General features: G+C 44.8%; 3 protein-coding genes across 5 annotated transcripts; 2 read left to right on the top strand and 1 right to left on the bottom strand.

Annotated features, from left to right (window-relative positions):
- Positions 1–8: 8 nt before the first annotated feature.
- Positions 9–14238, top strand: CCT3 (chaperonin containing TCP1 subunit 3). 2 transcript variants are annotated; one of them, XM_077156463.1, is made up of 14 exons: positions 12–246; positions 1725–1786; positions 2453–2503; positions 2596–2658; positions 2987–3083; positions 5341–5458; positions 8488–8674; positions 9197–9346; positions 10761–10893; positions 11095–11176; positions 12248–12428; positions 12903–13148; positions 13418–13549; positions 13927–14238. In XM_077156463.1, exons 1-14 carry the CDS (start codon positions 216–218, stop codon positions 14029–14031), a joined length of 1638 nt encoding a protein of 545 aa, XP_077012578.1. In that variant the 5' UTR covers positions 12–215; the 3' UTR covers positions 14032–14238. The 2 variants fall into 2 exon arrangements, with proteins under 2 accessions (XP_077012579.1, XP_077012578.1); XM_077156464.1 differs by lacking the exons at positions 1725–1786; positions 2453–2503; positions 2596–2658 and having other exon boundaries at positions 9–246.
- Positions 14239–17084: 2846 nt separating this feature from the next.
- GLMP (glycosylated lysosomal membrane protein) lies at positions 17085–20157 on the top strand. Of its 2 annotated transcripts, XM_077156460.1 has the most exons (6): positions 17086–17256; positions 17759–18016; positions 18211–18411; positions 18551–18769; positions 19271–19527; positions 19634–19918. In XM_077156460.1, exons 1-6 carry the CDS (start codon positions 17140–17142, stop codon positions 19794–19796), a joined length of 1215 nt encoding a protein of 404 aa, XP_077012575.1. In that variant the 5' UTR covers positions 17086–17139; the 3' UTR covers positions 19797–19918. The 2 variants fall into 2 exon arrangements, with proteins under 2 accessions (XP_077012576.1, XP_077012575.1); XM_077156461.1 differs by lacking the exon at positions 19271–19527 and having other exon boundaries at positions 17085–17256; positions 19634–20157.
- Positions 20158–20385: 228 nt separating this feature from the next.
- Positions 20386–25833, bottom strand: TMEM79 (transmembrane protein 79). The gene is made up of 4 exons (XM_077156462.1): positions 25715–25833; positions 24150–24934; positions 23663–23876; positions 20386–21498 (listed from the first exon to the last, which is right to left on the bottom strand). The coding sequence occupies exons 2-4, from the start codon at positions 24889–24891 to the stop codon at positions 21285–21287; spliced, it is 1170 nt and encodes a 389-aa protein (XP_077012577.1). The 5' UTR covers positions 24892–24934; positions 25715–25833; the 3' UTR covers positions 20386–21284.
- Between the last annotated feature and the right edge of the window lie 1033 nt (positions 25834–26866).

Below are 26866 nucleotides of genomic sequence, written 5' to 3'. Positions count from 1 at the left end.
GTTCTTGCGTGGGAGGCGGGACTAACGATGTCCATTGGCCTGTTTTCTTGTCGGTTAATGAGCTACGTGCGGTGATTGGCGGCGGCTGGGAGAGTAGCGGGTTTAGGTGTAAGCCCGGAGGAGACACCGTTTTCTGGGCTTTTGCTTGGTTTTCTTTCTCTAGAAGGTTCTGCCGCCTCCCCAGCTGTGGGTACCCGGCTTTGTATCACGTCGCCATGATGGGCCATCGTCCCGTGCTCGTGCTCAGTGAGTTCTGGGGAATCCGGGGAAGGGCCTCTTTTTCGCTTCCATCCCGGTACTCTTCTCAGTGTTGCCTCAGTAGGTCCCGCCCTGGCCCGGCCACCGACTCTCCTAGTCATCGGGCTCGTTTAGGAAGTCCGCTTTCCTCCTTTTTCTTAACCCATTCTCCCCTCTACACAGACGCAAACTGATGCTTTTCTTCGCCGATCCTCCTGCCTTTCCTTGTATTCATATCGGGAGGCTCCTTGCCACTCGGTCCGGTTCCTCGCCCCAGGCCCCTGCGCCCTGTCGTAGTCCTCTTGCGGGGTTTTCAGTGTGGTGTAATAATGAAAGAATAATGTGTTTTGTTTTTTTTTCATTAGGCCTAACTTAATTTCCTTGGCTCACCCCTTGTTAGCGTGTCTTCGGGCAAGTTGTTTGTGTTTCGATCTGTATAATGGGGTTAATAGTATTTCCTCGTAAAATTGTGGAGATTAAATAAGTAGGCAAACTGCTCAGAAAAGGATCTTGCAAATAGTGAATGGTATTCTTGGACACTTACCATTGATTCCTTTTAAATTTTCATTCAGTAATTCCTGTTCCTGAAGTAACCTTTCTTCTCCCACTGGTTTTTCTTCAGGTGTAATCATTTCCTCTGTGACTGCTGCTTTGTAATCTTTCCCTCTAACCAGCTGTTTTCCAAGTTTCTCTTTTAGAGTGGTTCTCTTTACTCTTTGGAAATATCCTTAAGTTCTTTCTGATTTACAGGCTGCACCTCCATTGTCTTCCCCAGGTATATTTCCATTGTGTGTTTAACTTCTATACACCTAAGGTGCCTGTCTGACCATTTCCCTTACGCTGCCATGTTTATACAGAATGCTGTTCAGAGTTTTTATCCATTTTCTTTATACCTAGGGAATACCTTTTAAGAAGATTTTTTTTACAAAAAATTTTACTTTGTCCTGAAAAAGTTATTTTCTTTCTGAAGGTTTGTAGGTCCATGCAGGTTTTTAGTTACCACTGCCTGAGATAGGAATGTAAACCTTGAGGGTTTGCAGGTGTTTAAATTTGATGAGACTGGATTGAAAGATTTATAGAGTTAAATTAACTTGTAGGGGAATATGTAACTTGGTGAGGCATTGCCTTGGTTTATGTCCATTGAGGGGGTCCTGGGGTGAATAGTGATATGTGAAGTCTTTTTCAGGTCTGCAAATAATCCCTACTTGAATTATGTGAATGTTTGGATAGCGGGAAGGTGATAACCAAGATTCCACAGTTGAAGTGTTATGGGGTTATTTCTTAGTATATCAGAAATCAAAGTAAATAAAGAGGTAAATAGCCATAAGTATGAATTTTTAACTGCTTCTTGAGATACAATTGATTAGTAAGTTTTGACCTTTATGTATACCTGTATCTTTATTTTTACTTTCAGAGGTTGGGGGATAAATGGCTTATGTACAGTGGAGCCATTATGGGCTGTTGCCTTTTTGTTTTTTATCTCTCAGGCCAGAACACAAAGCGTGAATCTGGAAGAAAAGTTCAGTCTGGGAACATCAGTGCTGCCAAGGTAGCATATCTTTTAAGTGTTTAGAGTGTAGTAGTTTGCCTTTTAGTATTTCTTTATTTCTTCATAGTGATAAATCCCATGTGCAGTTAGAGGAAAAATTGTTTTCAGGACATTGCCCTGATGAGATGGAGAGGGAAGGGGGCCCTCCCCTCTGAATTAGGCCTAATAGTTTTTTTACATAAAAACTATTTCTGTTACTGTAGTTGTTTTTAAATATTCTATTCGTATTTGTCTCCCATACTGTACTGAGTTATTTGAGGGGAAGGAATTACTATTAATTACTTTCTATATCCTAGGGCCCACTGTAGGTCCTGTGTGGGCAGTCAGTAATTATATTTTGAATGAAGGAATGAAGTATCTCTAGACCAGATTTAAGGTGGTATGGAAATCACTGTCATGGAAAGAAAGACTGATACTTCTAGGAGGCCTTTCCCCTTTTTTCTGGTGAGGTTGTTTCTTTCTACATCCACTCTGAAAACATTCCCTGAGGGGATGAGAGCTAGGCACAGGGCATGCTCTGTAGTGGTTACCAACCTTACTCTAAAGTAAAGGTGTCATTGTTAAAATTAAAACAGTGGCTATGCATATTACCCATGCCCCCTTCTACCACTCTCACAGGCCTCAGACTTGTGCTTTTTTTTTTTTTCAATGTTTTCTGTCCATTAGACTATTGCAGATATCATCAGAACATGTTTGGGACCCAAGTCCATGATGAAGGTAGGCTTGTCTCTTATTGAAGTTCTCAGACTACGAATTTTATTTTCCCTTTCTGTTTTCTGGGACTCTCAAATATAACTTTTGCTTCTTAGATGCTTTTGGACCCAATGGGAGGCATTGTGATGACCAATGATGGCAATGCCATTCTTCGTGAGGTGTGACTTTTCATTTTCTTTTCAAACAGTTTTATAAATAATAATATCTATAAAGAAGTATGTATGTAGGTGGTCTGTCAAGTAAATAAGCTAAAAGCTACTCTTCTGGGAACGAATAACTGAGTTGGCATAATGCATTTTTTCCCAAAAAGTAAGAGTATTGGGAAAGTGGAATTACTCTTTTTAGTCTTTCAAGGTGTGGTAAGGAAATAAAGGGAAAGAGAGTAAGTGTAGAGCAAGAAGCTCAAAAGTTAGGGCAAAGCAGAATGGGTTTAGAAGTCTTTGAGTGGTATTAAGTCTTTTTTTTTTTTTTTTCCTTCTCCCCCAGATTCAAGTGCAGCATCCAGCAGCCAAATCTATGATTGAAATTAGCCGGACCCAAGATGAAGAGGTTGGAGATGGGACCACATCAGTAATTATTCTTGGTAAGAGGAGTGTGAGAGTTTGAAAAGGGAAATAAGATGGAAATGTGGAGATTTTTGGTAGAAATAAATTTGTTATATTTTAAGAAGTTACCAGTCCGCAAATTAAAAATATTTTTAACAGCTTGTTACTAATTTTCCATGTGTTCTCCCTTAGTTTCCTAGGGTTGCCGTAATGAAGTACCACAAACTGGTGACTTAAAACAACTGAAATTATTGTCTCATGTTCTGAATTCTAAATGTTCAAAATCAAGGTGTTAATAGGTTCATGTTTCTTTTGAAGTCCATAGGGAAGAATTTGTCCTGTGCCTCCTGGCTGCTGACAGTTGCTTGCTGGCAATCCATGGCATTCTTTACTTAATCATCACATCATGTTCTCCCCGTGTCTTTCCGTGTCCAAATTTCCTTTTCTATAATGACATCAGTTGTTGAATTAGCGTCCATCTACTTCAGTATGACCTTATTTTAACTTGCCTAATTTCCATTTGTAATGATTTTATTTCCAAATAAATTCACATACTGAGGCACTGGGGATTAGGATTTCAGCATATCTTTTGGAGAAAGCAGTTCAATCCATAACACTCACCAGAGTGTAGGATGAGCTGTGCAAATCTGGTTGAATGAAGTACAAGTTTCTAGTTTGAAGGGATAATCTTTCCCCTTTACTAAAGGAGCATTATTTTTTTTCTGAAAAATTTGCATATTGTTTTTATTGAAAAGTTAATTGTTATATAAATTTGAAGTTGGTGAAATTTTTATAATAGAAATATTCACTTTAAAAATCTGATTGGGGTGCCAGGAGAGTTCAGTGGCAGAATTCTTGCCTGACATGTGGGAGACCTGGGTTTGATTCCTGGCCTGTGCACATCAAAAAAAAAATTTAATTAATGCTGCTGTAATAACGGGATAGTTACATGGAAAAAGAATGAAGTGTGACCCCCCACCAAAAAAAATTGCAGCAACACAGCGTTAGGAAATGAGAAAAGAACAGTTTTTAATTTGTTAATTAACATTTGTGCCAATTTGCAGTTTCAGTCCACATGCCAAAAATGGAGTCCTTAAAATGAGATTATTATAATGAGATTTTTAAGAAGTGACACTTAAAATTATTTTTAGAAGGCCTTTGTACTGCATTTGAGAACGTTGAGTTGGCTGGAAGTTTGGTTGAGAGTCACCACCAATTAGTTACAACTTTAGACTTCTTTTGAGGTTTGAGGATTATTGTATGTGGCTACTCTTTGTGTGTGTGGTAGAAGTTGTGGTTTACATATCACCGAATTTTCTAATTGATAATGTTAGATAGTTGAATCTCTTGTAGGTATTAGGTAAATATCCATGAATCTAGGCATCTTAGATGTAGGCAGCTTTAAAAAATAAAAATAATAACTTGGATTCTCTAAAGACATTTTTCTTCTATATTACTGTTTGACATCATTAACAGGACATATCCTTTTCTAACTTACCTTACTCAAGTATTCCTTAAAAATATTTATTGATGAATTTTCTTTTAATATATGGTGGTTATTCAAGAAGTATTGAATTCAAACATTTAAGCACATAATAAAGTATACTATGAACTTTGGCATATTTGTATAGACTTAAAATTAGTGTCAGTGGACAGGTAGTACAAGCAATTTGCAAAAAAAATTTGTTTCTCTTTAAACTTTTTAGAAACAAGTTTTTTTATGTACATATGTGTAGGATTTTTCGCGTGTATGTGTGTAAATACATGTATTTATTAGAAAGTTAAAGATAAACTTCTAAAGGAGGGGACATTTTTACAATAATCTCTCATCCTGAGGGTAAGTATTTGTGGATATCCTACGAGGTATAAGGTTTTGTTTTTCTTTCTGTTTTATGTATGAGCAGTTTGGCAGCAGCCTTAGGCATTAGAGTAATACTAAGTCTTTTATTTTCATGTATTTTTCTTAGTATTTTAGAGTGTTTGGAAATTTTTCCATTTTTAAAAAACTAATAACATTTAGTTTAAAAGATCAAGAGAATAAGTAAACCCTATGATCAATGATAAAAGGATCATTTAAAATCAGCCGTATGAAAGTGTTTTTTGTTTTTTTTTATGAGTTGGCTTGTAAACTTTTATGAAGTACAAAATTTGGAAGAGGTAAGAGTGACCAAATGACATCTTTTGGGGAGAATCTGTTTTAATAAAAGGATATAGTAGTTTTAGAAGCATGGTGAAGTTGCATTGATATCCAGCTACTTTTAAAAATGTAACCATTGTGTTTGTATCTCTTTTCAGCTGGGGAGATGCTGTCTGTGGCTGAGCACTTCTTAGAGCAGCAGATGCACCCAACTGTAGTGATCAGTGCTTACCGCAAGGCATTGGATGATATGATCAGCACTCTAAAGAAAATCAGGTATTGGAAGGGCCAGAGACAGATGGTATCAAATATGGGAGGCCCAGAAGACTGATCTATACTTATGTGGTACAAAAATAAACGTTTTTGGAAAATACCAAGGCATTTAAAATAGACTATGACTATAAAAGGATCTAGGATCAATTCTGATTTTACATCGCTATTTTCAAGTTTCTATGTTGGTGGCTGCTGTGGGAAATATGTAAAATATGCCCACCTTCTAAGATTTTAGATTCTGGTGCAATCAGATAATTATAATTACTTAGAATTTAATGTTGCGATATCCTGCTATCATGCATGCTTTCAAGTCTATTCAGTCCTCTAATAAAGTGCTGTGGAAGATGGTAGCCAGCAGTTTTCCTTTATAAAATCAAAATGATTCAAACAATTCTGTTTGAATCTCGTCTAGTAAGGGAAAAACTTGCTGTTGGTCCATATTTGTGTGTGCTGATAGGGCAATGAAGGGAATACAGAAGTGCATACTTTCTAGCTTTACGGATTATTAGTTAAATTATGTCGTTATGTGGAGTTAGGAAAAAGTGTTTTTAAAAAAATTTTTATTATAATATTTACACAAAAATTTCCCATTTTAACCATATTCACACATAGAATTCAGTAATATTAATTATATTCACAGTGTTGTACTACCATCACTAGCATCCATTACCAAAAATGTTCCATCATCCCCAGTAGAAACTGCACCCATTAAGTATTGACTCCCTATTTCCTCCCACCCCCAGGCAACCTGTAATCTACTTTCTGATTCTGAATTTGCATATTCTAATTATTTCATATAACTGAAGTCATATTATCTGTAAAAGGAATGTTTTTGATAAAAAATTTGCTTAGAAAAAAAACCTGTAATCTTTTTTATGTAGTTGGGTCGTGGGTACATAAGTGATTAGTAATTTGGTGAGCTTTGTGTTGTGCTGCCTGCTGTTAAAAAACAAAGTGTAAAGTAGTATATCTGTCTAGACCTCTTATACTTTATACCTAAGATATAAAGTGAGATAAATTATTTTTATGGAATAAACTTTGCAGGAATGTAGAGATGCCCATGGGTCTTTTTCAGTTGTCAGGTTCTTCATGAAGCCTTCCCTAAATCATGGACCCTGCTGAGACAGACCCTGTTCTCTATTCATGTGCTGCCACCATCTAACCGAATATATGTTTTACTAATTTTACTTTCATCTCTACTCCCATCCCAAACATAAGCCCCATGAAGGCAAGACCTTGTCTTAAACTTTATCCCCAGTGTCTAGGACCTGACACAATGGTTGCTCAAGACATATTTACTGATGGGATGATAGAAGGCTGGAGAGTAGACAGTGGCCAGATCATGATAGTAGGTGGGGCCTATACTGAGCTGGGCTTTAGGGTGAATGAAAGGGAGAACAGCAACCTGAGAGGAGATGATGCACTTATCTGGGCCACTCAGGAGGATGGACTGCAAAAAGGATAGGAGTCCACTACCATCCAAACTGTTTCTCCCTGCCCTTGCACCCAGCAGGTTTCAGGATTCCATCTTATAAAAATAAAAGAAGCAATACCAAGGCTTGATGTACAAAGATGTTTATTGCAGCATTGCTTGAAGTAGATAGGGGAAAAAAGGAAGCAACCTGAATTTCTGAAACTCAGAGACTAGTTGAATAAATAATGTACTCATTCTAAGGACTAATATACACTATAAAAAATAATATATGTAAACATCTGAAAGATTTTGTTCATAATAAATTACTAAGCAAAAGAGTCTGTTAATGAATATAATAAAGTATGATCAAATGTTTGGGGGGAAAAGAATATAGAGATGCCCAAAAGTTTTATTGAGTGTGTGGAGCAGACTCATTGGCAAGTTTTTCTTTTTATCAAGCAGTAAGTGCCTCCTTAGAACACTATCATTAATCTTAGATAATACTTTTGGAGCTCTTGCCTCCTCCCTAAAATCTGTAATTCATCAACTGTTAACTGGTTATTTATTATATACTGTACATTGCTATAGAAGGGATTTTAGCAATAAAATGCTAATAGGTAAAAATTTGGGCTAGATGTTATCCAAGGTTCATATTTTTATCCAGCTTCATTTATGGTTCTAAATAGTATTGCCATGCAGAAATTTATAATCTTGCAAAGACTAAACGAACATAACAGTAAACATTCAATGGCACTGTTATGTGACTAGGTAGAGTAGAATAAGACATTCAAGGTGGATAGGGCTGGTTGATGATTAACAGGAACTCAAAGGTTTCATAGACAAAATGTGTCTTGACCCAAACCTGAAAAGTTAAAAGAGGGTGGGTAAGGAATGAAGAATTAATGCTTAACTAGTACCGAGTTTCTCTTTGGCATGTGGAAAAGTTTTAGTAATGGATGGATGATGTTGATATGGCACAATATTGTGACTGTAACCACCACCACTGGATTGTATATTTGAATGTGATTAAAAGAGGAAATTCTAGGTTGTGTATAGTGTTACAAGGGTTAAAAAAAAAAAAAAAAAGTGCCGTACAATACAGTGACTCCTATGTAAACTATGGATTGTAGTTAATAGTACAATTATAATGTTTCAAATGTAACAAAGGTAATCTATTAATGCAGACTGTTAATAGGGGAAGCCTTGTGCTTGGGGTGAAAGGTATATGGGAATTTTGCTTTCTGTGTGATTTTTTTCTGTAAGTACAATTTCTCTAATTAAAAAATAAATACAGTAAAGAGGTTTGTTGTGGTTGTTAAAGCAACAGGCAAAGAACAAATTATTTTAGTGTAAGCTCTGTAAGAGTAGAGTTGTCAGGCATGGGAACAAATTAGTGATTTGAGGCTCCTGCCAGGGATGGCTTAGTTGTAATCTTGGTGAAAGGCAGAGGAGTGGACTAGATTACATCTTGATACTCCTTTTAGTTTCCAAGCAAAGGAACAGATTCCCCTACTTCGGCCTCTTGGCCCACTATTATAGTCACTGAGATGTAAGTGAAGGACTTCTTTATATATCCAAAATATTTGCTGAGCAAACTATCTATTTCTCTTTTTTCTAGTACCCCTGTTGACATCAATAACCGAGATATGATGCTAAACATCATCAACAGTTCCATTACTACCAAAGCAATTAGTCGGTGGGCCTCTCTGGCTTGCAACATTGCCCTGGATGCTGTCAAGACTGTACAGTTTGAGGAGAATGGTCGAAAGGAGATTGACATCAAGAAATATGCCAAGGTGGAAAAGGTAAATACTTTGTTTAATGTGTACTTCAGGGACAAATTATTTCCTAGCATGAATCATCCCACTTGAGAAAATAGACAAGGACTCTACATATGATAGTAACCTGTACACCTGACGTATATCACTAAATCTTAACTAGAAAGGTCTTTTATAAACTCCAAAAAGTTTTCTCCATCTCAACTAATTTCTTTGCCAAAAATCAGAAGGTAGCAGTAATAGTTTATAGCCAGTAGATGGAGCCCCAAGCCTGAAGTTCAGTGGAAATATCTTTAAGGAATTAGAAGTTAATGAATTTCTATGGGTCGTAGTAACCTTCAAGTTGGGTTTCATGATCTAAGTATTAATGTGTTTACTAGAGGAAGAAAAAAATGTGATGCAGCCCTATTTGTGTTTTTGAACTTTGTGAAAGAAAGGTATTTAAAAGAAACCTGGAATATTGGTCATTTGGGAAAGGTAAACATGGGGAAAGGGGTTGAGAAATTGTCTCTGCTTGTTGTAGATTAAAGCAGGTCTTCTTTTATTCAGATACCTGGGGGCATCATTGAAGATTCTTGTGTTTTACGTGGAGTCATGATTAACAAGGATGTCACCCATCCACGAATGCGGCGTTATATCACAAACCCTCGCATTGTGCTATTGGATTCTTCTCTTGAATATAAGAAAGGAGAAAGCCAGGTAAAGTACCTACCCTTATTCCTTAAAGTTGAAAATAAAAGATATGTTTACTGCATGTCTACTCTTTGCCAGGTACTGTCTTTTACATTCATTATCTCTGATTCTTAGAACAATCTTTTAAAATAGTGGGTTTTGACTTCATTTTATAGGTGAGGGCTTGGAAGCTCAGAGAAGTTAGGTTATTTGCCTGAGGAACACAGCTAATACCAGTCAAATCAGGATTTAGTTGTTTGGGTCTCAGTTCCACCTTCCCTAATGCATTGGATAGGAGTTAATTTAGCTTTGAAGAGCTAAAGGAGAATTTCCAGAATGAGACCCAAAACTAACCGTATATGCTGGCAGGAGAGAGATGAACTAGGGCAGAGATAACTTTGGATCAGTTACTGTTGGAGATAACCTAAGTTTATCTAAGTTAGAAAGTTAACTAGGATGACTTTCTAAGTTAAATTGTACTAATTGGCTTTTGACTTTGAGTTCCAGTTACTTTGTGATGAATTGAAGGAGTTAGACTAGATGATAGCTAGAGCTAAACTGGTTTAGAGAGGTGTTCGGGCACAGTTTTAACTTAATCAAACTCATGTTTTCTGGGATGTGTGAGATGAATGAGTGGAAGGAACATAGTAGATGGGATGGCCCTGGAGACCTTCACTAGTCAGAGATTTTATTTTTATGGAACATAACCACATACAAATACAAACATTCTTACCATATCATTCCATTCTTTTTATATAATCAATAACTCACAGTATCATCACGTAGTTGGATATTCATCATCACGATCATTTCTTAGAACATTTGCATCAATTCAGGAAAAGAAATTTTAAAAAATTCATATATACCATACCCTTTACCCCCTTTCATTGATCACTAGCATTTCAATGAATTACCAAATTTATTTTAACATTTGTTTCCTCTATTATTTATTTTTAATCCATATGTTTTGAGTCTATAAAGTAGATAAAAGGAGCATCAGAAACAAGGTTTTCACAATCACAGAGTCACATTGTGAAAGCTTTATCATTGTTCAGTCATCATCAAGAAACATGGCTATTGGAACACAGTTCTACATTTTCAGGCAGTTCCCTCCAGCCTCTCCATTACACCTTAACTAAAAAAGTGTTATCTATTTAATGCGTAACAGTAACCTCCAGGATAACCTCTCGACTCTGTTTGGAATCTCTCAGCCATTGACACTTTATTTTGTCTCATTTCTCTCTTCCCCTTTTTGGTCGAGAAATTTTTCTCAATCGCTTGATGCTGAGACCCAGCTCATTCTAGGATTTCTGTCCCATGTTGCAGGAAGGTCAACACCCCTGGGAGTCATGTCCCATGTAGAGAGGGAGAGGGCAGTGAGCTTGCTTGTCGTGTTAGTCCATAGATTTTTAAATCAGAGCAACTTTACTCCACCATACAGACTGACATTGAGATCACACGAGAGGAGGACTTCACCCGAATCCTCCAAATGGAAGAAGAGTACATCCAACAACTCTGCGAGGATATTATCCAACTGAAGCCTGATGTAATCATTACAGAAAAGGGCATTTCAGGTAGGACTGTACTCATTTTTCCAGCCTGTCTTTGAGATAGAAGAGGGTGGATGATTACTTCCCCTGCTCCATCACCATGTTGGCATAGACTGAACATAATAAACATGTGATGGGATAGTTAGAGTAAATTGAGGATTAAAAACAGGCCAGAATTCCGGAGTTCTGGCTTCCAGCTTGACACTGCTACTCTTGGTTTTGCAGATTTAGCTCAGCACTACCTCATGAGGGCCAATATCACAGCCATCCGCAGAGTCCGGAAGACAGACAATAATCGCATTGCTAGGTGAGTAGGACAGTTAAAGAAACAGTCTTCCTTCCTTTGTGTTTCCATTGTAGCTATATAATGCAGTTATTAACATTATTATCTGAAGAGGTTTATTGTAGGATACAGTTGGTGGAATCAGTTACAGTTGGAGATGACCTGGATTTAGTTGTCTGCCCTTGTCAGAAATCCTCTAGTTCAACAATTACCCATTGCATTAACCTCTTCTGTATTACCCCTGTTCACTAATGCACAGTTTATGCTTAGACAGCTGTGATCGCTACCTCGGTGGGTGTCTGTTACAATTCTAAATAAGTCCTTGTCAGAGAGGTTTTTTTTTTTTTTTTTTCCGTCTTGATGATTCTGAATGAACTTGAGGCTTTTATCTTCCTTTATGAGGTTTCCAGAGTAGTCTGTCTTAACTGTGCAGAATATAGCAGGACCATTGGTTTCCTTGATTAGGATCCTCAGCTGCTTTAAATTGTATTTGCTACTTCTGCATTGATGCCTGTGCTCAGAAGCCCTCCATTTTTAATGCCTCTTTTATAAAAAGGAAGATAAGTCTACCAAGTAACATAATGTATCAACTCGAATTTTATACTTCTTGCTCTGAAGTGGATCTGTACGTGCATAGTTGACATGACGTGCCCATGAGTGGAGAGAAAGAATGACAAATAAGAAATTGGCCCTAAATTCATTAAAATAGGGTTAGTTAAGCACAAACTTATAAATTTAACTTTCCTCTTTACTTGACCTTACTCTTGCATCTTCTTTGGTATAGCTCTGTTACAGGCCTTGAGACCTAACTGAACAGTACAGGATGATTTCTATCTAGAAATGACTGTAGGTGGTATGTAAGGCAACCTCATGTTAACTTAGGTACATATATTTTTATTAATAAAGCCATATTTGTTTAGGAAACTTTGAAAATCTTTCACCAGGCAGCCAAGACCTCTCAAGTGATATAGAAATGTTTCCAGCAACCCACTTTGCTCTTATTCCCAGCCACAGACCCTAGAAACCAGGGAGAAGGTTAAAAATGCCTGAAATTATCTACTTCTCCCTGCCCTCTCCCTCCATCCCTACCCATAGAGCCTGTGGGGCCCGGATAGTGAGCCGACCAGAAGAACTGAGAGAAGATGATGTTGGAACAGGAGCAGGCCTGCTGGAAATCAAGAAAATTGGAGATGAGTACTTTACATTTATCACTGAGTGCAAAGACCCCAAGGCCTGCACCGTTCTTCTTCGGGGAGCCAGCAAAGAGATTCTCTCAGTAAGTCAGCCTTCCACCTCTTGAGAGTTTCCCAGAGGGTGTAAAATCATCCTATTGCCCATTTATAGCTGTTTTTAAGTTGGATCTGTTGCCACATGTACCTTTCCTTATTTTTCAAGTTGAACTTCTTTTTTTCTTCCTCCTGTGAGGTTAAATAGCTTGCCCAAAGGCACACAGTAGATAGAAGAGAGTTTCCACTATACCATGCAGCTTCCTAAAGGACACACTGGGAAAGGATGTTCTAGGCTAATGGATGAAAGCCTGGCTTCATGTTTGGACTGACACCACCTCGCCATCGTTCCCTACCCTCTTGCTGTCATGAGTTAGACCCTCTGCCCTGCCCAATAGGGTTTCCAGGGATCCTAGTCTCCCTCCATGGTGATTTACTAACCCTGACAGTCAGGTAGTCCTTTGGTATTTCTGGTTTGTCCCTGGGTCATCAAGTTTTGACTTTATACTGTTTACTTCCCCAAGGAAGTAGAACGCAACCTCCAGGATGCCATGCAAGTGTGCCGCAACGTCCTCCTGGACCCTCAGCTGGTACCGGGAGGTGGGGCCTCTGAAATGGCTGTAGCCCATGCCTTGACAGAAAAATCCAAGACCATGACTGGTGTGGAGCAATGGCCATACAGGGCTGTTGCCCAGGCCTTAGAGGTCATTCCTCGTACCCTTATTCAGAACTGTGGGGCCAGCACCATCCGTCTACTTACCTCCCTTCGGGTGAGTTCCTCTCCGTGCTATTCTCTTTGAATGGAATGCAGAAGGCTGTCTGGGCTGTTTGGTCTGAGGGGATGTTTTCCATCTTATAATTTGTTGCCTTAAAATCTCTGCTCTCTTCTAATCTGTGACTTGTTGGCTGTCGTGGCCATTTCCCCTTATCTCCCCACTTTATCAATCCATCATTTTTGGTTTAGTTTTTTTACTTAATCTTTCTTATCAACTTGCTTGTTCTCAATATTTTCTCTCTAACTACTTTGTTACAACTGCAGGCCAAGCACACTCAGGAGAACTGTGAGACCTGGGGTGTAAATGGTGAAACAGGTACTTTGGTGGACATGAAAGAACTCGGCATCTGGGAGCCATTGGCTGTGAAGTTACAAACATACAAGACAGCAGTAGAGGTGAGGCACTCTAAAGCAGATGCCATACGATTTATTTCCTACTCTGCCAGAACAGGATATAACTAGAAACCAGTGTATTTGCAGTCCATCATAAAGGGATGGGCATAGAATGCAGAGTATTCCCCAGAACTAAGAGGGTTCCTTCCCAAAGATCTCCCAAGGAATTGAATCCCCCTTCTCTGTAGCCCATACAAAAAGCAATGTAGCCTCACACAGCCCTTCCTTAGAGAGAACTTCATTTTACATTTAAGACTCTAGTAAGGTAGATTTCAGATAAAATGGTAATCCTGTGGGGGGAGCTAGGTGATGTGTTTGAAAGAAAACAAATATTTTTCCTTTCTCTGCTGATCTGTTTGGGGCTGTGGTTTTAATCCTAGACGGCAGTCCTGCTGCTGCGGATTGATGACATCGTCTCAGGCCACAAAAAGAAGGGTGATGACCAGAGCCGGCAAGGCGGTGCTCCTGATGCTGGCCAGGAGTGAATGGTGGGCACAGATTCTTCCCCTTCCCTGAGCCACTCTGTCAGGGCCACTGTGGATGTCTTTGTTCGGAAGGAATCAGGTTGAGGAGGGCAGCCCGCAGTCCCTTTCTGTCCCAGCTCAGTTTGTAAAAGTCACTGACATGTAATTCTTCTCTATTGTAAGCTTTCCATTTAGTTTGCTTCCGATGATTAAATCTAAGTCATTTGAGACAGTTGTTATGTGTTTTGTTTTTCAACCTTGGGTCATATCTCTATCTCCTGGCAAAGAGGGAAGAGGCAGAAAACCTTACTGGGAAGGAAGGGAGATAGGAATTAACGTCATTGGGTGTCTTTATTGCCATCTTGAAGGGCTATTCTTCAGGTGTCTCAGTTGATCTTGGTTGGAGACATCCTTCTGGAGTTAAAAGGATGATACTGTAATGCTTAAGAAGCACCACTTTGCATATACCACCAAAAAAAAAAAAAAACAGGAGCAGCTTGTTTAAAACATGGGTGTTCCTCAGCTCTTGCTGAATGTAGAGCAACACCCAGTACTTGCTAGGGAGGGTTTGGGCTTTTGTTGTGAAGGACATAAAACATTCTTTTATTTTTTATTGTATTCTGTATCTTTCAGAATCCTTCTTACCTTACCTGGAGTTCTTTTCTCTACCCTTTTCGAGTGTTCTTTGTCACTCCAATCTGTACTCTGGCTTTCTGACTTACTCTTATATCACAATTATGTCATACACCTCAACCTTCCATGCTAGCAAAAACAAAAAATTTAAATCTCATTTGTACTTCGATTTTATTAAGAGAAAAAAATTTTATCTTGAGACCCTGAAGGCCAGGCAGGGCCAGCAGTTTATTTCTTCAGTACCCTTTCTCATGGCTTTTAGGCCTTCTACCCTACCCTTTGTCCTTATGATTTATACATTCATCCCTGTTTTTCTCCTCCCTGCCCATAGAACTTAGTCATATTAAGTTGAACTACCAGGTAGAATAATAATAGCATGTAGTGCCTGTTGTGCAACAGACATGTTCTAGTCACTTTACCTGTAAAAAGATCTTGAAGAAATATTGCTCATAAGACCTGAGAAGTTATGGAGGAAGGAAACACGTCACAGCCTGTGGATTCTTAACTCCCATTTGTCCCATATTCTCCTTAGGTCTATTCTGATTTAGCTTTAATGGTTAAGTACTTGGATAATTAATTGTGCTATCTATACTGTTTAGTCTACTTTTTGGACTCTTTATTCTCTTCAAAGTGTCCAAAGGTCACTCTACTGCTTTGCAGGAATCTCATATACTAATCTGAATCCATGAACACAGTCTTGCCACCTCTATCACTTTCTGATGTTTTTTCCCACTGTCAAACTCCTAGGTTCAGTGAAATCCTATTTTCCCCCATAAAGCAGTTGGGTAGGGGGGAGTAGCTCTTATTTCTGCCCACTCAAACTTTGTTCAGTTAGCCTAGACTCTGGTTTTTCATTCTCCCTTATCAATTCTCAGAATTCATACCTTGGAGGACCCACGTACCTTTTTTCCTTAAAAAAAAATTAGTTGCTGAGGAAACATAATTTGTCTTAGAGTAGCCATTTGGGAAAAAAAATTGGATCCCTATGTCACTCTTCACAACAAAATTAATCCCAAGGAGACGGAAGATTGAAATATTTAAAAATGAGACCATAAAGCATATAAAAGAATGTGGGTTTAAAATACCTCAGAGTGGCAAAACTAATAAATGTAACTAACAAATTTTGCATGGCGAAAAGCAAAAAAGAAATTGAAGGCATGTTTTTACAACAAAAAAACATATAATTCCCTTAAAGAGCTGTTAGTGGTTAGCAATTTTATAGAAAAATAGGAAAGTTTTAAATAGTTCCAAGAGGAGCAAAAATGCATTTAAAACATGAAGAAATGCTAAACCTTATTCATAGAGAAATAGAAATTAAATTTGGTAAACTATTGGTGAGGATATGGGGATGTAAGCACTCACATATGTAATGAGTGTTAATGGCCATTTGTCCTGACAATTCTGCTTCTGGGTATTGTACAGATTTGGTTGCAAATACAGGAAAGGCTGTATGTACACGGATATTACCTCCCATCATTATTTGCCACAACATAATACTGAAAATAAAGTTCTGGTTAAATATACCCATGGAACATCCACTACACTGAAATACTTACATGGAGAATGCGGCAGCTCCAGTGTACTGATAAGGAACTGTCCTTAATGTGTAAGTAGAAGCGACTGCAGGACAGTGTCTGTGTGCCATCACTGCAGCATTACATGTTCTTGAGAATGCATGGAATGTCTTTGGAAAGACACATAAAAACTGGGAATGGTAGTAGGCTCGGAGGAGTAAACAGGTTGCTGGGGAATAGGGTTGATACCCTCAGCTATCTTGAATTTTGCACCATATGCATTTATTTAATTAGTTAAAATATAATTTAGGGTGGGCCAAGGTGGCTCAGTGGCAGAGTTCTCGCCTACCACGCCAGAGACCCGGATTTGATTCCCGGTGCCTGCCCATGTTAAAAAAAGAAAAAGTGTAATTGAAAAGCCAGCAATAAAACACCAGCAAACCAAGAATAACAAAGTGGGTATTCATTCAGCCAAATGTGACCGCACTCCTCTTGACAAATACATGTGTTGTTTTCATATCCTATTTTCCTCCACAATAAAATTATAAACTCTTCAAAGACAAGAGACTGCATGCTTGGCAGCTCAATAAATATTAGATTTACAAGAACCTTTGGTATGTATGCTGTCTTCCATGGAAATCCTTCAGTTCCTCTCTGGGCTTTTTCCCTACCACAGAGTTATTGGGATCTCGTTTGGATCTTGAATCCAGACATCATGGCCACTATAGGTAAGTGTTCAGTTGGGACTGGCTGGTTAGGGGAAACTGGGAATATGTCTACATCTAGTCTAGGGTGTCGTGCCAGTTCAGTAGGCTTACTAGCAGACTCCCCACCAGACAGATTCTAATACAAACCTTAATCTGGGTTAAGCGAGGAGGTCTCTTTAAGAACTGGAGCAGTAGCCCCGCCCTTTAAAGAGATCAGCTGAATCTGTAAGTCACATGACTCCTATTTCCCTTCCGCCGGCTGAAATTGGGACCACATGGGCCATGTGGGGCTCCGCTGGGGTTGGGGGTGCTGTGTCCCCAACCCCCTGCTCCTCCTGAGCCTACTTCTGTCTGCAGCCCCCTTTGGCCTGCTAGGGGAAGAGACGCGCCAGGTGAGGGCTCTGGGTCTGGCGTGATAAAGGTTTCCGGAAATGCTATGCTTGCAGAGCAGATAGAATCTGTGCAACTGAGGGATTGCAAATAGAACGGTTCTTTAACCTTGTGAGAGAGGAGGCAGCCATGGGTCATGGGAAGGGATAAGGGTGGGGAGATTGTGAGGACTTCCTTTCTTCCCTGAATTCTGGACCCTGACTCAGCCCTAGGTGATTGGGTGAGCCCTGCTGACTCAGCAGGCAAGTGTTGGATTTTTTTTTCCTCCTAGCCCTATACTCTGAACTCCGACTAGGGTCAAGGCAGTTCTGCACCTAGCCCCCTCTCCTCTCCACCTCTGCCCCTTATCCCAGGATTCCCTTAGCTCCCAGGCTCCTTCCTCGGGTCTAGGCCTCTGTCATCCTACCCCTCCCCAGCACCGCCCCAGGCTTCTCCTTTGCTGTGTCTCTCCCTAATCCCGTTCCCTCTACCCCCCTCCCTCCTCCATACAACTTCACATTCCAGGTGTCTCTGGAGGTCATTGCTGATGGGCTGGACTCCCCCAAGAATCTGCTTCATATCCGGGCAGTAGGTGACAACTCCACACTGCACTACGTGTGGAGCAGCCTGGGTCCTCCAGCGGTGCTGCTCGTGGCCACCAACACCCCTCACAGTGCCCTGAATGTCAGCTGGAGCCGCCTGCTATCCCCTGAGCCTGACGGGGGCCTGGAAGTGCTCCCCAAAGAGAGCATCCAGTTTTCTTCTGCTCTCATCTTTACCAGGGTAAGGAAGTAGGGGAAAACCAAGGGAGGAGCAGCAAAGGAGAGGGTTCGTCTGAATTAGAGGGAAAAACTGAAGACTGAGGGCGGGGTGTGAAGTAGACTCAGATACGAGAGCAGTGGGGCGGGGGGGGGGGGGGTGTCCAGGAGAAAGCAGGATCCAGACAAGCCCAGTCCCACCACACCCCCACTCTCTAGCTGTTTGAATTTGACAGCGCCAATACGTCTGATGCGGCAGCAAAGCCCCCAGGAAAACCGTATCCCCCATATTCCTTGACTGAGTTCTCCTGGAACAATATCACTGACTCGTTGGATCCTGCCACTCTGAGCGCCACGTTTCGAGGCCAGCCCATGCATGACCCCAACAGGGCTTTTGCCAATGGCAGCCTGGCATTCAGGGTAAGGATGTGGGTGATCAGAAGGAACTCAAGGCTGGTTTCCTGAAGCTCCTTCTTGAGGGTTGGAAGTTAATGTTGGGGTGGCTTTCAGCACAGGTATCCATCTGCTTCCCATGCCTCCCATACCTCCTCCTTGCTAGGTCCAAGCTTATTCCAGATCTGGCCGACCAGCCCAGCCTCCTCGCCTCCTGCACACGGCAGACACCTGCCAGCTGGAGGTGGTCCTAGCCGGGGCCTCTCCCCGGGGGAACCACTCCGTTTTTGGACTGGAGGTGGCCACCATGGGCCAGGGCCCTGACTGCCCCTCAATGCAGGAACAGCACTCCATCGATGATGAATATGCACCTGCCGTCTTCCAGGTCAGCTTCCGATGGAGAGACAAATGGATGAGGAATGTAGTTGGGACCCTAGTAGGACCTCAGAATGATCCAACCCTTTACCTTTACCAACACTTCATTCATCTCTGACTTTAAGTGCTGGACACTGTGCTAATGAATCTAACCCAGTTTCTACCCTCAATGGAGAAGAAAATCAGAGGCAGTGCTGTATGACTTGTGCTTGGCAAGTGGGGACTGCAAGGGCCTGGGAGCCCAAGGAGGGAGCTGAGTGCAGGCTTGCACGGTGTCAGGGCTGGAAAAGGACTCGGCACTCATTTAGCCCAACTGATCCTTTTCTACAAAGGAGAGGTGGAGGCCGAGTGCAAACAGCCTCATCAGTTCTAGAATCAGGCTGGGGGCTTAGGCTCCCTGTTCTGTTTAGCACACTGTCACCACTAGTGGAGGGTGGGAGAGAGCAGGGGATGAGAGGGGTGGTGTTCGGGTTACTCCTCCTCACCCTGCCTTCTCTGCCTTTCTCCCCAGTTGAACCAGCTGCTGTGGGGCTCCCTCCCATCAGGTTTCATGCAGTGGCGACCCGTGGCTTTTTCCCAGAAGCAGGGGAGCCGAGAATCAGCCCTGTCCTGCCAAGCTTCCCCTCTTCACCCCACTTTGGAGTACCCCCTCCCCCAGTCACCCATTGTCCGAGCCTTCTTTGGGTCCCAAAGTAACTTCTGTGCTTTCAATCTGACATTCGGGGCTTCCATGGGCCCTGGTTACTGGGACCACCACTACCTTAGTTGGTAAGAGCCAGGATCTGGGTCAGTTTGGGAGGTTGAAGTGGGGAAGGGCTGAGCCTCCCAGCCCTCCCTCCTAAGCTCACCTACTCTCTCACCCTACTCACTCTAGGTCGATGCTCCTGGGCATGGGTCCTCCTCCAGTGGATGCCTTATCCCCACTAGTGCTGGGCATCATGGCAGTGGCCCTGGGTGCTCCAGGCCTCATGCTGCTGACAGGGGGCCTGGTTCTTCTGCGCCACAAGTGGCACTCAGAGTACCAGTCCATCAGCTGAGGTCTACCTTCCAGAAGGAAGATCTTCACCGACCTACCTGCTGTGCCTGCAAACCTCTGGAGGTTGGGGAGTCAGTGTTCTCATTCAGGCCCCTTCCCTCTCCCATCCAGCTTTTTGGCAGAACCTCAGATCAGATTGAATTTCCTGGGGACCTCCAGCTGGAGTTTCCTCATACCCTGGGGAGAAGGCTAGGGACAGGGTTATTGCTAGAGGGAGGGTCCCCTTGGTGTTTGCTCCATACCTACCTCTGCCTCCCCCCTCCCCCCATTCCCCTCTGCACAGGACTCACAGGCCTAAATGAAAGGCCTCTGGACTGGCTGGCTGCCCTGGAGGTGGTGAAATAGACATTTTTTACACAGGGCTCCAGTCTCTCAGTGTGTTGGTGTTGCTGGGCTGGTTCCAGGAATGCTCTTGGCCCCAGGCGGGGCCAAGAGATGGGTGTGGGAGGCCAGTTTCTATTTGAGGCCCCATTCTCATCCGAGCTCATTCTCTCCCTCGCCATGGGACCCTCCACCATGTGGAGCTGGGAGGTTTCTGGCACCCAGTCTAAATAAAAAAAGGAAGGGATACTTGAGACTGGGGGCAGACATGAAGAGCCAGCAAAGACTGGTAGTATTTATTGTCTTTCTCTCACATACACACACACACTCACACTGGGGTAATGTCAGCACTGTGCCTTCCCAGCACTCCCCAGCCACCGCATATGTAGACACACACACACACACACTCGCACTCACATACAGGCACTTTTTCTACTTTTGTGGGGCAGGTTTCCCTGTCTACTCCTTTCTGCAGGAGAGGCGTAACTTCTGGGAAGTTTAGAGGTGGGAAATTATTACAGGGGCCTAAAGAGGTCGGAAGGGAGGAGGCAGCAGTCTGGATGGGGAGGCTGGAATAGTCTTGGGTGAGGCTAAAGAGCCCATGAGGGCCAATTGCGGAGGGTCCTGGACCCAGGTCCCCTAGGGAAGGTCTTCACCGAACTTGAATGTCCTGTCCGATCACATCTCCTTAGCCTTGGGCAGTGTGTCCAGTCTCCTGGAGGCCTCCGCATAGATAACTGATGCAGAAATGATCGGGTTTTTGCCTGTGGCTCTGCCCCCTGCTCACAGGAGGCTCTGAGGGAGGCAGCGTGGGGTGATAATGGGCCCTGGAATCCCCAGCCTCACCCTAGCGTTGGGGGAACTGCTCAGAAAGGAAACCTGCCACTCCCCCTGGTCCTGGCCCCGGTGCACTCAGCATCCTTAAGGACATGGCGGGCTCCCTTGTGACTGTCCCGGGTTCCAAAGGTGAAGGGCAGCGCCAGCTGGGGGAGAGCAAGGGCCAGTCCAGACTGACCTGGGGGAGAGCAAGGACCAGCCCAGACTTGATCGGATGGGGCTTCTGGTGGGACAGTGGCGGGGTTCATCCCAGCGAGGGCCCAGGGCTGGCGAGGCGGGGCGCATCGGGGTGCAGCCTGCCAGCAGGGGCGGGGCGGGGCCCCGAGCCGGCTCAGCCCCAGGGGCGGGGCCGGTAGCCCGAGGCGGCGCGGGCGTGGTCCGGGTAGTCCAGGCGGCTCTCGGCGGCCGTGACCATGCGCTCCGGCTCCACCACGAACATGTAGTAGAGGTTCCACGCCAGCATGGACAGCAACGGCAGGAACGTCAGACCGTAGCCAAAGCCACGGAAGGAGCGGCCCACGGCGAACGTCAGCCAGTATATCAGCCTGGGGAGGCAAGAAAAGGGTCGGGCTGCCGTCCGGGGAGGCGCGTCAGCCAGCTGGCAGTACGCCGAGGGTGGGGGACACCTTCCCCCCCGATTGGAAGTATGATAGGCTGGTGGCAGATTGATCTTTTGTTCACTTAATAGATCTTGAAGATGATTTTATATCACTGTGTCAGCAGCTTCCTCATTCTTTCACAGCTGCAGTTCATTCCAACGCACTTATTTCCGCTTTTGCAAATGGAGAAAACTAAGGTTCTAATGGGGTTAAGTGAAACTGGACCAAGGTCACATATCTGGGAAATAGCAAAGCCATGATGTAATGTGAACCCAAGCCTGTCTATCAACCCCTCTTCTGCTCTTTAAAAGGGGCAGCTTCAAGAGGCCTTGAAGCCCAGAGGGATGGATCAGCAACAACCAAATATCCCCCTTTTCTAAAAATCCAATGACAATGCGCACCCTTCAATGGAAAAAGGAGAGGAGCAGCAGCCTCTTAATATATGAAGGAACACCCATGGCACCAGTGATGTGCCTCTTTTTTACCCTGAGAAAGGGAAAGAAAAGTAACTGCTCTTTCCCTACTGCACCAGGGTGCAGCATGGCATAAAAACGAGTTCACATTTTTCAGACCTTTACCAAGAATCAGATTGCTGTAAGATCTCCACAAACGAATACATTTGCTCCTCACAACTCCATTTCATAGACGATGACAACCTTGGAGCACAAAGTGCTTAAGTAACTTGGCCGTGGTAGAGAAGAGAGGACCCTAGGTGGGAGAGGGAGGGACCTAGATTCTAGTCCTACCACTGTCGCTAACTGCGCTGAGCAACTCCTCCCTGGCCCCAATCTGATGTGATGTCCTCTCTGTCAAATGGAAGGGCCGGACCAGACAATCGCTGAGTCTTCTTTTAGCTCCCTGATAATTCTTACTGCTTAAGCCAACTTCTATCTGAAAGCAGCATTCCCCAAGAGGGAGATAGGAGGTTGAGTTACATGAGCAGGGAGATATTTATCGCAGGAAGTAGCTACTGGGAGAAAATGCAAGGTTTCATGATGGTCAGGAGGCTGGTGGGACAGCTGACTACTAGACCACAATCAGAAATGACAGGTACACAAATTTTTGCTTAATATAAGGAAGGATATTTTAGCAGTTAGAGCTACCTGGGTGTCTGTAGTGAACATAAGAACGGGAAAAAATGGCAAGTCTTGTATTTGGGTTCAGAAATTCAGTGGTGTCTTCTGAGTTAACAGTAATTCACATGAAAAATAGAACCCTAAGGACGGGGGTGCAAGGGTAGTTCAGTGGTAGAATTCTAGCCTGCCATGCAGGAGACCCGGGTTCGATTCCTGGTCCATGCCCTTCCCAAAAAACAAACAAGCAAAACAAAAAAACAAGCAAAGCAAACAAAAATTCCACAAATGGTGTTGCAGTAATGGGATACTCACATGGAAAAATAATGAAATGTGACCCCACCATACGGCATACAAAGAAAAACAAAAACAAAAAAACAAAACCCTCAGGACATCAGGGACTACAAACTCAGAATGACAGGAGAGTAATATGACTGGCCCCATTGACAAACCAGAGAATTTTCTGCGTAGTGGGAAGGACCCAGGACAGTGAAGGGACCAGGGACATTTAGCAAAATAAAGAAAATGGGGGAGCAGGGTGTTGGGATAGAGAGAAATGAGAGGCATTTCAATATCAAATGTCTGAGTTTGTTCCAGAGATCAAAGTCAAGGTAGCAGTTTTCAGCACAATATAAAGAAAACCTTTCTAACCTTTAAAAAATAAAACAAACTGAGCACCTCGTCACAGGGGCCGCACAACTAGCAGCCAAGGGCCACCTGGCCAGAGTGCCCCAGAGGAAGAGTGGCTGCAACGAGTGGGAGTTTGACCGCGATGGCACCTGAAGGCCCTTTTGCTTTCAAGGCTGGCGTGTGTGTCTCTGAAATCAGTTTCCTGGGGGAAGGCCTATGGGCTGATCATCTACAACCAAGTGAGGTCAGGGGCAAGGGGGGAAGCACTCACCTCTCCAGGTTGCACATTTGAGCTGCTGCAGAATCCCAAAAGCCGCCCGCTGTCCCTGGCCCTCTAGCCTGTCGGATGCCTGCGGCCCCTCTGGCACCATCGCCTCCCCCAGGCCCCGCCCCTAGCCCCAACTCACCGGGAGATGGCAAAGAGACCAGTGAGCAGTGGCAGCAGCTTCAGGGCATCCTGGGGCAGGTATGTGGAGAGCACGGCCAGGTTGAAGAAGTAGAGGATGAAGAGCTGGACTGACTGGGCCACATAGTGCCGATGAATCTCCACCTCCCGCCGAGGCTCCCCGAAGGGCCGCAGGGCAGAAAAGCACAGCAGGCTCAGCCCATACACCAGGAGCCCTGGGGTGGGGGTGGGGGTGGGGGGCACATGGGGTCAGGACAGGCAGGAGGCTAGGGGGCAGGGCCCAGGGCAGAGGGGGGCAGGCCTCGCAGAAGGACAGGGCCTAGGCTGTGCCCAGTGGGGCTGGGGGTCCTGGGAGGGGATGGGCACACAGGGGGTGGGGAGCAGGGGGACAGGGGGCGCCAAGGGGCCTGGGCTCCCACTCCCCACGGCCGGCAGGCCCTGCCCTCCCCGGGTCTGGCGCCCTTTCTCCTTGCGGGGCCCGGACTCACCCAGCACGATGGGGAAGGTGGCAAAGACCCCACAGCGCAGCGTGTAGACCAGGCGGGAGCTCACGGTGGGCAGCCGCGGGGCGTCGAAGGGCAGGAAGGCGAAGGCCCCGTACAGGAGGCAGGGGAAGAGGACGAGGGCGGCCCCCACCGAGGCCACGGCGCGCAGCCCCTCGCGGCCCCCGCAGCGCCTGCAGGCCCCGCAGGAGGGGCCGGGCGACCTCACTGCTGCCTCGGCCCACTTGCACTTGGGGGGCTCCGGGTGGATGACCCGGGCGGGCCGGAAGGCTCTGCGCTGGGCCTCGGCCGTCTCCCGGCACACAGCGCGCTCCTCGGGGGGCCGCCGCTCGATGCACTGGAGGTCGATGGGCACAAAGGCCCGCGCAGCCTTCGTGGGCAGCAGGTTGTCATCGTCTCCGGGGAGTTCCTCGGGCTTGGTGGGGGGCTCCAACTCGAGGGGCTCTGGCCCCATGTCCCGCCAGCCGGGGGGATCGGGGAATGGGGCACTGGGCTGGGGGCCAGTCCCCCAGGGCAGGGTGGCAGCCTCGCTCACCGTGCTTCCCAGACCAGCCTCAGTCTCCTCCGCAGCCGTGGGACACCCCGCTGGAGAGCCTGCTCTGGGGCACTCGGCTTCACCTTCCTCTTCTGGCTGCCGGCCATTGGGAACCAGGGCCTGGGGTGGGCTCTTCTCCAGGACCTCAGGTCCCTTCACTTCCAGCAGGGTCAGGGTCTCGGGCTCTGTCATCCTGGGGCCTCAGGTCTGGGGTGTATCGTGAGCTTGTGTCACCCTGCAGGGAGCAGAGGGAAGCTCTGTCAGAGGCCCCCGGCCCTTCCGAGCAGTTGGCAGAAACTGGAACTCTCCAGAGAGGCCAATCTCATGGGCATTGGTCTCTTTTGGGACCTTAGGGAGAACATGGTGTGGAGGGAGATGTTGAAACAGAGGGAGGAGGGAGGGAAGAAGTGAGCAGCTGAAATGGAGGCACCTTTCGACATCAGGTGCCATCCAGCAGGAGAGGGTGAGTCAGGGGGCACAGGCCCTGGCAGCTGCGGCCTCAGCCGGCCCGCCCATGCCTTCTACCCCTCCACCAAAACCCCTGGGGTCATGGCCACCCTCATCCAGGAACGAGAGGAAGAGGAGGTGTCTAGAATATTGCCGAGCGTTTCCTTCCCGCTAAAGATCTTCCTGTGGTCAGAGAAACGGCCCCTCCAACTTCCCACCTCCCCACCTCCCTGCTTAGGTAGGACTCTCCTGGAGGTGGTACCTGTGATTTGCCAACACATGTGTCCCAAGGGGCTGGCAGTCCCCAGGTGGCCTGCCCCCTCACCCCCAATCTGGGTACTTGGTCAGTTGCTGAATTCCCCATTAGCCCACCTCCGCAGAGTCCTGGTCTGTCCATTCTCAACTTCTAGGCTTAATCATGGCTGTTTCCCATGCCTCCTCTCCTGCCTTCCTCCCCTGCCTGCTGCCCTCCATCTCTCTGCTCCTGTGGATGAGACTGAGTCCTCTCCTTCCATGTCCTGGAGTGCCTGCCTACCCTCAACCATTCAGACCCATGAGACCCTCTTACTTTCCATTTGGAGAAGGCAGCGGGTCCCTGGCGTCCCGGCCCTCCAGGAAGGAGCTGCCGAACTCCCTGCTGGTTCTGCAAGTATTTCTCTCGGACTCCCTCCCTCTACCTGTGTCTCCAAACCTGTCCGACCAGAGCAGGTGGAGCCCAGATTAAAGGCGCAGGCCCCGCCCTGCTGTATCTGCCGACAGAAAAAGCCTTTCTGGAAGTGGGGCTGCTGGAAGTAGGAGGCAAGTGGAGGATGTGTAGGAGCTGCCAGCCCAGGAAGACAGAGCAGGGAGAGTGGGTCTGTACACCTAAAGGTGCTTGGAGTAGGTTGGGATATCCAGAAAAAAAGTGGAATTCGTACATTCATTCATTCAATCAATATTTATCGAGCACATATTATTAGCTAGGTATTGGCACAGATGAGAAAAGCTAACAGGCAAGGCCCCTACTCTTGAGGAACTTACTTATGTTCTATTGGAGTGGCAGAAAGTGAAGAAGCTTAGTAACTAAATAAGACAAATTCAGTAAGGGAAACGTTTTTAACAAGGTGGCATTTAAGCTGAGACCTGATGAGAAATCAGGAGTATGTGCATTCCGAGCAGAGGAACAGAAGTGAAAGGCAACTGGTGGGAAGGATTTAGATTTGAGCTGTTTCAAGAACAAAAAGAAGGTCAGGTGAATTGTGGCAGGAGCATCAGGTGGAAGGGGGAATTTATGTTCCCATTATAACAGGTATACGGGTCCAGGTGATTGCTGGAAAATATGCTTACCCCAGCTGAGGTTAGCAATATACTCTTTGTACTTAGTTCCAGAAGGACATTAACCAGACCTTCTTCGTTCTTCTTACAGGGATAAAATAACAGAATAGCATCACTGAGCCCTCAATCTTGGAGTTTGTTCCTATGAAACTTATCCCCGCAAAGGATAGGCTAAGCCTACTTAAAATTAGGCCTAAGAGTCACCCCCAAGAGAACCTCTTCTGTTGCTCAGATGTGGCCTCTCTCTCTCTCAGCCATCATGACAAGCAAACTCACCGCTTTCCCCTCTACATGCGGGACACGACTCCTAGGTGTGTAAACATCCCTGGTAACGTGGGATAGAAATCCTAGGGTGAGCTGGGACTCAGCATCATGGGATTGAGAAAATCTTCTTGACGGAAAGGGG

The sequence above is a fragment of the Tamandua tetradactyla genome, chromosome 4 (assembly GCF_023851605.1).
Source record: "Tamandua tetradactyla isolate mTamTet1 chromosome 4, mTamTet1.pri, whole genome shotgun sequence".
In the NCBI taxonomy this organism is placed as follows: domain Eukaryota; kingdom Metazoa; phylum Chordata; class Mammalia; order Pilosa; family Myrmecophagidae; genus Tamandua; species Tamandua tetradactyla.
The sequence above is the reverse complement of the archived record's forward strand: the minus strand, read 5'-3'. Positions and strand labels throughout refer to the sequence as shown.

Bases quoted from the DNA above. Each gene is read 5' to 3' on its own strand.
- CCT3 (XM_077156463.1), top strand. From the start codon at position 216: ATGATGGGCCATCGTCCCGTGCTCGTGCTCA. The intron at 3,084-5,340 runs GTAAGAGGAGTG...ATCTCTTTTCAG, and splicing joins CACATCAGTAATTATTCTTG to CTGGGGAGATGCTGTCTGTG. The intron at 8,675-9,196 runs GTAAATACTTTG...TCTTTTATTCAG, and splicing joins AATATGCCAAGGTGGAAAAG to ATACCTGGGGGCATCATTGA.
- GLMP (XM_077156461.1), top strand. From the start codon at position 17,140: ATGGGCCATGTGGGGCTCCGCTGGGGTTGGGGGTGCTGTGTCCCCAAC. The intron at 17,257-17,758 runs GTGAGGGCTCTG...TTCACATTCCAG, and splicing joins TAGGGGAAGAGACGCGCCAG to GTGTCTCTGGAGGTCATTGC. The intron at 18,770-19,633 runs GTCAGCTTCCGA...TACTCACTCTAG, and splicing joins ATGCACCTGCCGTCTTCCAG to GTCGATGCTCCTGGGCATGG.
- TMEM79 (XM_077156462.1), bottom strand. From the start codon at position 24,891: ATGACAGAGCCCGAGACCCTGACCCTGCTGGAAGTGAAGGGACCTGAG. The intron at 23,877-24,149 runs GTGAGTCCGGGC...CCCCCACCCCAG, and splicing joins CACCTTCCCCATCGTGCTGG to GGCTCCTGGTGTATGGGCTG. The intron at 21,499-23,662 runs GTGAGTTGGGGC...TTGCCTCCCCAG, and splicing joins GGTCTCTTTGCCATCTCCCG to GCTGATATACTGGCTGACGT.